The following is a 9,703-nucleotide window of genomic DNA, read 5'->3' as shown; positions in this document are numbered from 1 at the left end:
ATGGCGCCGGGCTCTGGAATTCTTATCATCAGAAGTAAGCATGTTAGCTACTTGTAGAAAAAAAATCAAGCCTCCATTTTTGTTCCCTGAGTGGCTCTTCTCCATCCTACTCGCCTTATACTCAAATCCCTTGGGTAAGGTTTTCAGGGCTGAGCCCTGTGGCCCTTCCCCTGTAACATATCACAGGCTCTCTGTTAGCATCAGTAATTCAATAGATTGAAGCCTCAGTTTCTTCCGCAAAGTGGATGAGTAGCTCTTGCCCTTTCTTACAGTGCAGAGACCACAAAAACTGCAGGAAGTAAGAAGAGGCGTGGGGTAGGGGGAATCCTGACACCTGTACAGGTTAGAGCTAAGAATTTACGACAACCAGCATTGGGAACAATAGGAACCTTGTCAATGGCTTTTGTCTCAGCAGTGTTTTGGTCTAAAACAATGTTAGGAACTGTGGCCACCTGTTGTACAATCCTCTGGAACTAAATCCCATTCACATTGTATCCTTTCACCAACCCCTTCCCAGTTCCAGTCTCCTCAGTCTTTCCCATATCCACCCACCAATTCTTCCTCTTCCCCCAACTGTAGTTTCTTTTTTGCAGCATCCTTTCCTCTTAGAATGTCCATATCTCACATTTTAGACTTTACCAAAATTCCGTTTTTAGAAGGCTCAGAAAGTGATGTTGTGTGCTGGGGAGAGCCACCAGAGGGCGCTAGATTACTTGGGGAGTCACCCCTTGGCTTCTCCAGTGCAAAACTGACAAGTGTTACAGGAAGAGTATTGGGTTTTGGGTCCAGGCAGGCAGAAAAATGAAATCCAAGGTTCACAAATTGAGATGCTTGGCAAGCATTTTGGTAAACAACCTTGCTTATTCTTGTGGGCTTTTAGTTTCTCTGCCTTTTATTTTTTCCCTAAAGTTTGTATGTTCATGCTCTTGTGCTTACTTCTTTTTAAGAAGTCCCTAGGGATGGCCCAGATAAGAAGACTTAAGAAGCGACTGTTTATCTCTGAATTGCTTGGAATTTGACACAGACACAGGTGCCCCTGGCTGAGAGGCTGCCCTCCTCTATGAGAGTTAGAGGCAAGTGCCCTGTAGTAGTTCCAGAATAGGGGATGACACTTCTGCTACCACCGAGGCTTCAGGTCAGTGTACAGCCCACTGAGGTGCCAGCCAGCCAGCCAGCCACACACCTACATCAGGTGAGTGACACACTGGGCCTTTCCACAAGTGCTGCCCTATTCTCATCTCACTCCCACAGCTCTCAGGGCATTCAGGACCATGAACAGGCATGATGACAGGGGTCAGGGAGCTGGCTTGGGCTGCAGGAGCTCTGCTACGCTGTGCAGTCTGGCCATAGCCAGGCTATCCTGGGGAGTCCCTGGGGCTGCAGTACAGGGGCCAGAGCAGAGAGTAGGAAGTCTCTCTGCCTCAGTTCTTGTGGGTACAGAACAGAACAGGGCCAGGGAGCTGCAATCCTTCCTTCCTTTCCTGCAGGGTACAGTGTGTACATGGCCATGACTGGCTTTGGGGGCTGCAAGAGCTGGTCCCGATCTGATTACTGCATTTGGGGGGGGGGTTAGAATAATGACAAGACCTGTGGTTTCTCTTTGGTTCTTACCTGTAACCACAGGAGTTAGGCAGGAGAGTGCACGTTTTTATTCTATTTTTGCAAACAGGGAAACCCAGTGGGTGAAGCATCTTTAAAGATCCCCTGTAGGATAGGTGTGCATGTCTGCGTACAGAATGCTCAGATGCACAGAAGTTTGTAGATGACATGCAAGTGGCTGGGCAGAGCTGGGCCAGGCCCTGGCTATGGCTACTTCCGGCAGGTGGTGGCACTCTCTTGTCTTACAGCTGCCCATCAGGCCAGGCAGGAAAGGTACGGACTGGGAGCTAGTAGATTGGGAGGATCTCTGAAGAATTCCAAGTAAGGCGGGGTTCTAGATGACACCGGAATTGCTCAAAGATTCAAGCAGCAAAGGCAGGTGGGTAGGGGATGAGAGAGAGAGAGAGAGAGAGAGATGCTTCAAAGATGCTGAGAAGTCACAGCAGCCAGTGGCCGCTTCCCCGATTCCCTCTCCCAATCTGGCATTTCAGGGGAATCGAGGCTGGGAGGGATACCTCAGAAGGCCCCAGAAGGGGAGTGAGTACTCTGCCCAAGTTTGGTTTTGTGGGTTAAGAAACCAACTCTGGAGACGGCACATCTCACTGAGAAGCCAGTCCTATTCTTTGCTGCTTTATTTATTTTTTAAACCATTACGAGTATTTTATTTTGAAATCTGGAATCTTGGGCCCTTTCTTGTCCCTGATATACACATTGAGGCATGAATGCAATGTAGGGCAGCCATTTAGAAGGCAAGAGCCACAACCACCTTCCTGCCTGTCCCCAGTGGTAGTGCTGAAGGACACAGGTCCCTCGTGTGTGGGATCATCAAGGTGGTTGTCATACAAAGAAGTCAAGTACATGCTCACAGCTGAAGTCACAGAGGCAGTCTGGGGTGACTTCACTTTCCAGAGCCGCTCCTGTTTACAACTGGCTCTAGAACTCTCCGTTCCTTCCCTCTCTCCTCACTCCCTCCGTGGCTTCAGGCTCTGTTTCGTGGGCGTGGATGGGGATCCCAAGCTCTGAGTCAGCCCCAGTCCCTGCAGCCTCTAGCCCCGGCCAGGCCTCCCTTGGGGAGGGGTGCTGGAGTTGACACAGGCTGACCCAGCCTAGAAGGGTGCTAACTTGGGTCTTTACTGAAAGAAAGCTGAAAGGAACCTGAGAATTCCAATTGGGCTGAGACTAATGAGCTGGAAACTTTGGGGAGGAAGTCACTGGGCAAGAGGGAAGAGTGTGATTGTCTTCATTTGATTGGGCCCTGGAGACACCTGAGATCCAGCTGCTGGCAGAGGAAGGATGGCATTCAAGGGAGGGACAAGTCTACAAGTGTCCCAAGTGGGCGTCCCCAGGGGTGGGGAGCAGGGGATCCCTGGAAGAGCCCAGCCTCCTCCTCCATCACTCCGGGGACACGTGAACCTGAACGAGGATAGAGTGGGCGTCGCCCTGCTGCCCTCCTTACACGGTGGTTAGATGGAGTTTGACACTGGATAAAGGGACGGCCCTTGAGTGAACCCCGTAGCCCCTCGGACCCCACACCACTCCCAGAGCCAAGTCTCCAGGATCATCCCAATCCACCCTCTGAAAGCAGTCTCTGGTGAAAAAGGGGAAAAATAAACCACTTGCTGCTGTCACAGGCCACAGATCACCTGCTGGTCTCCCGGACAGTACTGCCCTTCAGCTGTTCGAGGGGGAGTAGGGGCTTCCTGGAGCCGCACGAATGGGAATTGAAGGTGTTTCCCGCGGCAATGGTTGTCTCCCCTCTCGGAGTCCCTAGGTCTGTGGCACCGAGTTAACAGCTGACCCCTCCTCCCCCTGCCAGGGGTCTACCAGGAAAACTGGTCAGCTTCGGGAACCCCCGCTGTTTTTCCCAGCTACCCCACAGCGCTCGCCTGGGGGCGCAGCACCTTGGAGAGAGGCACCGGCTATGAGCCTGGGCTAGGGTCGCTCTACCCCGAGGCCTGGGGTCACCGGCGCTTGGCGGGCCGCCGCTGGGGGATATGCTTGCCTGCTGCCCAGCCTGGGAACACGGGAGTCGGTGCGGCAAGCCTCCTCCCCTCCCGCCTCAGGCGGCCTGAACCCGCGCCCGCTCCAGTTGCCGCAGCAGCTGCTGCTGCTGCTGGCGGCTGCGGGGAGCGCAGGGCGCGCGCAGAAGAGGCTCAGGCGGAGAGGACGGGGACGTGGAAGAGCCGGAGGAGACAAGGGAGAAGAGAGAGAGGAGGCCCAGGAGGCTCGGCGGCGTGGCGACGTGCCTCGGGGGTCCTAGAAGTAGGGGCCGGTGGGCGGCTGGGTGAACCTGCCGCGGCCCAGCGCTCCCAGGGGCGGCGAGCGCGAGCCAAGCGCAACCGGGGGAGGCGGGCTGGTTCTGAAGGCCCCCCGGGCCGAGGGGGCTTATGAACCATTATTCACCAGTTGTCACCTAAAAAGCCCTAAACGGCTGGCAAGCGTCGCGGGAGGCGCACCGGAAGGGGGTCCCCGGCCGGGGCGTAGCGCAGCGCACACGCGTGGCGCACGGCGCAGCGTCGCCTAGGGCACCCGGGCCAGCGCGCGGAGTCGGGGCGGGCCCGGGGGCGGCGCAGACCCCGGGCGCGGGCGGCCCGCGGCGCCCCCTGGGCTCTGCGCGCTCGGGGGCCGGCGCAGCCCCGGGTGAGGGGGACTCGAGGGGGACTCGGGCCGGGGAGGGGGAGCCGCCCGCGCGCCCCCTCCCCCTCCCCCTGCCGCTCCCGGGCGGGTGGCCGGGGGAGGGCGGCGGCTGTCCGTATATATCGCGGCGCGCCCCGCCAGGTCGCGCACAGCGCCCCGAGCCGGCGCCTCCCCGCCCCCTCCCCGCGCCCCACGGTAGCGGCGGCAGCGGCAGCAACATGGCTGTTGACGGGTGCTCGGGGTGGCGCTGGCGGCGGGTGGAGCTCCCCCGAGCCCCTGCGCCGGCCGCCCGTTGCTAGCTATGGCAAATGGTGGCGGCGGCGGCGGCGGCAGCAGCGGTGGCGGCGGCGGCGGCGGCGGCGGAGGCAGCGGTCTTAGAATGAGCAGCAATATCCACGCGAGCCATCTCAGCCTAGACGCGTCCTCCTCCTCTTCCTCCTCCTCTTCTTCCTCCTCCTCCTCCTCTTCCTCTTCGTCCTCGGTCCACGAGCCCAAGATGGATGCGCTCATCATCCCGGTGACCATGGAGGTGCCGTGCGACAGCCGGGGCCAGCGCATGTGGTGGGCTTTCCTGGCCTCCTCCATGGTGACTTTCTTCGGGGGCCTTTTCATCATCTTGCTCTGGCGGACGCTCAAGTACCTGTGGACCGTCTGCTGCCACTGCGGGGGCAAGGCGAAGGTAACGCGCGCCACTGCCCCGCGTCCGGGTCGCTCGGCCCCTGCTCCGCGCAGCGCCCGGCTCCCGCCATCCCCGCTGCTGCCGCGCGCCCTGTGCCCTCGGGTCAGGGCAGCAGGCGGCGCGCAGCTGGGGCTGCAGAGTTGCCCCCGACCGGTGCGCCCCGGTACGCGGACACCCGTCCCTGTCCCTGTCCCCGTCCTCGTCCCCGTCCCCGTGTTTGTTTTCGGCTTGGAGGCGGCTGCGGACCAGCCCCGGGCAGGGGTCTCGCGCCGCCCGGGTGTTGTGGCACAGGGTGGTCGCAGGGACTCTGGGTGCGCGTTCTGCACGGCTCCGCTGGGGCTCCTGGTGGGTGGGCCTGGGGTGGGGATGTGGGGGAGCCCATTAGCCTTCCACTTCAGGAACCTGTTGGGGACCTGAGTTTGTGGGGTCAGAAAGAAGGAAAATCTTTCGGTGGGCAAGGGAGAGTGTTTTACGCCAGGAACTCCCATGGGGGGAAGGAGGTGACTGGAGAAAGCGGGGGTGGGGGGCGCTCAGGGGGCGAGAGAAAGTTGAGGCGATCCATCCCAGTACTGGAGGTAACCCCTGGGGCCGCCACTTCAGGAATGTGGCAAGGTGGCAAATCTGGTGGCACCTTTAGCGTTGTCCCTTAAATATTCTGGCCGAGCTCTTACCCCCACCCCAAGTTCCTCCGAAGCCCGAGTACCTGAGTACTCTTGTCCTCGAGGCCACCCACTTAGGTAGGGGTCCTCGGAAATACCACCAGCAGTGTCCCAGCTGCCCAGGAGGCTGCCGAGGCCACGGCACCTCTCCTTGGAGCGAACGGGAGGTGGTTGGCTGTTGGCTGGAGCTATTCCTGGCGTGGGCGCCCACCCGCACCAGGGCTCGCTGCATCTTGGATGTGTAGGTTTGCTAGGCGGACAGCCTGGCCAGAGCTGACTCCCTAGGGATGCCCTCTCCTGCTTTCCATCCGCGGCTAGTGGAGGGGGATGGGAGTGAGGTGGGCTGCAGGGGCAGCAGGAACAGAAAACTGCGGAGTGAGAAAGACCTGGAAACACGAGGGTAAAGGAACTGTCTGCCTGCCTTTTGGGAGATTCCCTTCCCAGGAGACCTTACAGCACAGCCCCCCCACGGAGAAGTCCATGCTCACACCTTTCCCAGTAAAGTTCACCTGGGGACCCCTCCAACTTGCACTGGGTGCGCAGCAACTTGTAGCAGCTTCTGCTGGTTGCTGAGGAGAGAAACTGGAATGCCAGGGGCTAGGGGTGCAAGCCCGGCAGAAAAACCAAGGGATGATCCTGAGCTCTCAGTCACCTGGGCTCCCCCTCTCTCTGGGTCATTAATTATCCATGGTGTTGGGTGGTGGTGCTCGGCTGTTTGGTGGTAGCACGTTTGTGTTTTGGAAAATACTGGTGTGCGGTAGTGGAATAAGGGAGAAGGCAAACCAAGAATCTCTTCCTGCTCTGTGAAGCCCCCAGGGGTTGAAGGGGGGACAGCTTTCTTTGTAGCTCCCTTTTCAGCATCGCACGGCACAGTGATGCCTTCATGTTCAATGGAGTCCTGACTCCCAGCCTCAAGACCCCAGTCCCCTTGCCATCTCAGCCTGCCTCCCACAGCCCTGACTCAGAGCTCATTCTCCTTCACACACCCATCTCCTCCACCTCCTCCACACAGCCCTCAGTCCTGGCATATTCACTCTTTCTTCCTTTTTCTTTTTTCTTTTTTCTTTTCTCTTCTTCTCCTCTCCTCCCTTTTTTTTCTCTCTCCCTCTCCCCTTCTCTCTCTCTCTCTTCCCTCCTTCCTTTCTTTCCACTCACAGCAGTGTGTGTCCTTAGGAGAAGGATAGCTCATAATTGCAGCTGTCTAAAATATTCTCTAGTTGGAGCGATTTTGGTGAACTTGTTGAAAAGTTAAAAAGCCTATTTATTTTTTTCTTTTCAGAAAGTGGCTAATTTGGGGCATGCAAACTTTTTTTTTTTCCATTGAGTCAAAGTAAGTTGTGGTGTTTCTGTGATGGCAGGATTTTATTGTTGCACCGCGAGGAGTCATCTCACTGTGGTGAGAAACCACCCGCTTCATGGAGAAGGTCTGTCCTTAGTGGCCATCAAGCAGCATAGCTTTTTGTTAGGCTGTGCAAAGAGGCTGCTTAGCCGTGATCATTAGAAGAAGCTGTCTCCGAGCAAGACTGCCTGTGTGGACCTCACAGGGAGTTGCTCTGAGGAATGGGTTTGGGGCAGGGGATGATTGGAGAGATGCGAGGCTCATGTAGAATGACATCAGAATATTTCTGATATCACAGTCCATTTAGAAGTATGCTCTGAATCTCTTGGTACAGTTCAACTCTGTACGGTAGCCACCTCATTGTACCCAATAATGGCAAGTCAGGCCATTTATAAGCTTTTGCTTCTTCCCCGGGGGACCTGCATTCTTGTTGCAATCCTGTCAACCCTGTTCTTTGTGTTTTTTTTTTTGTTTTTTTTTTTTGCTTTCCAAGTATTATCCACCTAGAAGAATGCTTTTGGCTTAAAGTTTTAATCAGAACTATCTTAGTGCCAGCTCTCCTGAGAAGATCTCGTGGCTTACCACCACCTTCTCCCAGCCCTCAGACCCTCTTACCTTCATCTTCATTTGGCCCCGAAGAAGGGGATAGGGGGTGGTGGGGCAACTGGGAGCTGGAGTCTGGAGGAAAGCAGGTCTTCTGTTTGCCGGGAGAGAAATCTGAAGGAGGAAAGTGCCTGAAGCAGGAGAAATTTTGTGTCTGGGACTGCAGCTTCCTGTGGATAGAGGTCCCCCAGACCTTGGACGGGCATCGTGGCACTTTTTCTTAGTAGTACTGCGAATGCTCTTAGCCTTGTGAACAGAGAGCTGTGTGCACTGTTTTGAAACATCTAAAAGAAAACTTGCCTGCATTTTCCTGCTGGTGACATGGACACCATCACTGCCAGTACTTTGTTCTCTGCTGTCCTTATTGTTGCTTGTGTCCTGTCCTGCCCCCGTCCTCCCACCCTCAATCCCGTTGCGTTTCATTAGGGATCCCTCCTCATTCAGTGGTGATGTGTGGAGGTCCAAGTGGGATGCAAGACAGTGGCGAGCAGAGAGCTGTTCCGGCACAAGGTGTGCCTGAGTAAGGTCATGACTTTGAAGACGGTGTCTGTATAACATGCACGGGTTGGCTTCTGGGACTTCTGGCTGCCCCTCTTGCCCTGTGAGCCCTTGGAGGAGAGTGGGAGGAGTTAAAGCACTGGGGCCGTGGGTGGAATGTGGTTTTGCCATTCTGCAGCAGTTCTTTCCGGAACGTGGTGTGAGAATGCTTGGGTGCCTTTGTCCCCTTCTCCTGCTGCCCGGCCACCGGTGCTCTTTAGATGTCTGCAGAGACTCAGGCCAACCTGCTGATGGGGCTGAGAGTGGCCGAGGGGCCTGCCTGGGGCTTACACGGACCCGCCTCTGTGCTTTGTCTAAGCTGTGTGTGACTTTCCAGCGTGTGGTGCTCTGTGAATTGTGACTTACTGAGGTGTCTGAGGAAACAGCACGTTTCCTCCATCAGATCCTGTGATGGCTTGGTGGTCATCCAGGGTCTGCCCGGAGTGCTGCCTCAGGTCCTCGGGGCTCTTCATTCCAGGTTGGCCCTGCTGCATCTTCTTGTCTCAATATGCCAAGCAGGGCTCAGTGGCACCGGATGACCTTTGGATACTTACCCTTGGTTGGATCCCTTGGGAAGGCCACGGAGACTCTCTGGGGTCCCAGGTTCTGCGTCCTGGGTCCCAGAGGGAAGCTGCGCCTGACTTGGCCTTTTGTCTGGCGAGCTTGTGCATTCTTAGAGATGGACTCTTTAGGACAAGACCCTGTGATCAGACATACCCGGGTTCAGATTGTCCATCTTGTGCCCTGAGCAGGGCATGAGCAGGCATCTCGTGCCAGGAGCAGGGCATCTTTGGGTGGCAGTGGTGTCTGGCCTTGTTGTTCTCATCTTTACAAAGGGCACATTGGTACATCTAGTACAGCGCTCCTACAGGGCGTGGCAGTGAAGGCTTCAAAACTCAGGCTGAGCAGCCTCTTGGACACGAGAACTTTCCTGTGTGCTGGATTTCTGGCCTGTGAGGGTTACAGATGATAACAAGTGGGATGTTTGAGCCAGAAGGAGCTTGGAGGTCACTGTCATGGGTCGAACTGCCAGTGAGGTTAGACTGTGACTTGAACTCAGGACTCTTGCCTGCTGGAAGGCCAGAGGTTTGGGGTAGGCAGCCAGGAGGATTTCCTGTGGATGAAGATGTGGCAAGAGGGCTGATGTTTGAGAGCCTGGATATCAGTGGACAAGCAGTGACAACTTGGGTGAGGAATGGGGGCATCCCAGGGCTGTAAGACTGGCAAAAAGAAGCCCTGCAGCATTAGGTGGGTGGGGAGGGGGCTGTGCAGCATCTTGACCTTAGGAGCAACAGAATGCCATTGCTGGCATCCTAAGCCTGCAGCTCACCCACCTGTCCTCTAAGTGATGTTTCAATGCCTTGGCTGCAGTGGTCTGCACCCAGACCAGCTTTTCCTTGACCACCAGTCGGCCAGCATTCCTGAAAGTGTGTTCTGTGGGGCACTTGCCCTTGAGGTTTCCTTGGGAACAGATATCAGCAGTCCTGGCACAGCTGAGCTCCTCCCCTTGGAGGGTCACCGAGGAGTCCTGCTGGTAGAGGAGATACCGGTTAACCGAAGCCTAGGGGGTCAGGTCAGCAATCGGTCTGTGATCTCGGACAAGGACTTCACTGCTTTGTGCCTCAGCTTTTTTGCCTCCATGTTGGGGAG

The 9,703-nt window shown here is 56.5% G+C and overlaps 1 protein-coding gene across 9 annotated transcripts in view; it reads left to right on the top strand.

The window, feature by feature from the left end:
* The first annotated feature begins 4,258 nt into the window (after nt 1-4,258).
* Nucleotides 4,259-9,703, top strand: part of KCNMA1 (potassium calcium-activated channel subfamily M alpha 1) — a 665,861-nt gene continuing 660,416 nt past the window's right edge. For all 9 annotated transcript variants that reach the window (XM_058671049.1, XM_058671047.1, XM_058671046.1 and 6 more), the window contains exon 1: nt 4,259-4,915. In XM_058671049.1, the coding sequence (XP_058527032.1) occupies nt 4,538-4,915 (378 nt within the window). In that variant the 5' untranslated portion in view covers nt 4,259-4,537. The remainder of the gene's footprint in view (nt 4,916-9,703) is intronic.

The sequence above is a fragment of the Ochotona princeps genome, chromosome 13 (assembly GCF_030435755.1).
Source record: "Ochotona princeps isolate mOchPri1 chromosome 13, mOchPri1.hap1, whole genome shotgun sequence".
NCBI classification, from domain to species: Eukaryota; Metazoa; Chordata; class Mammalia; order Lagomorpha; family Ochotonidae; genus Ochotona; species Ochotona princeps.
This window is presented reverse-complemented; position numbering and strand designations above follow the sequence as displayed.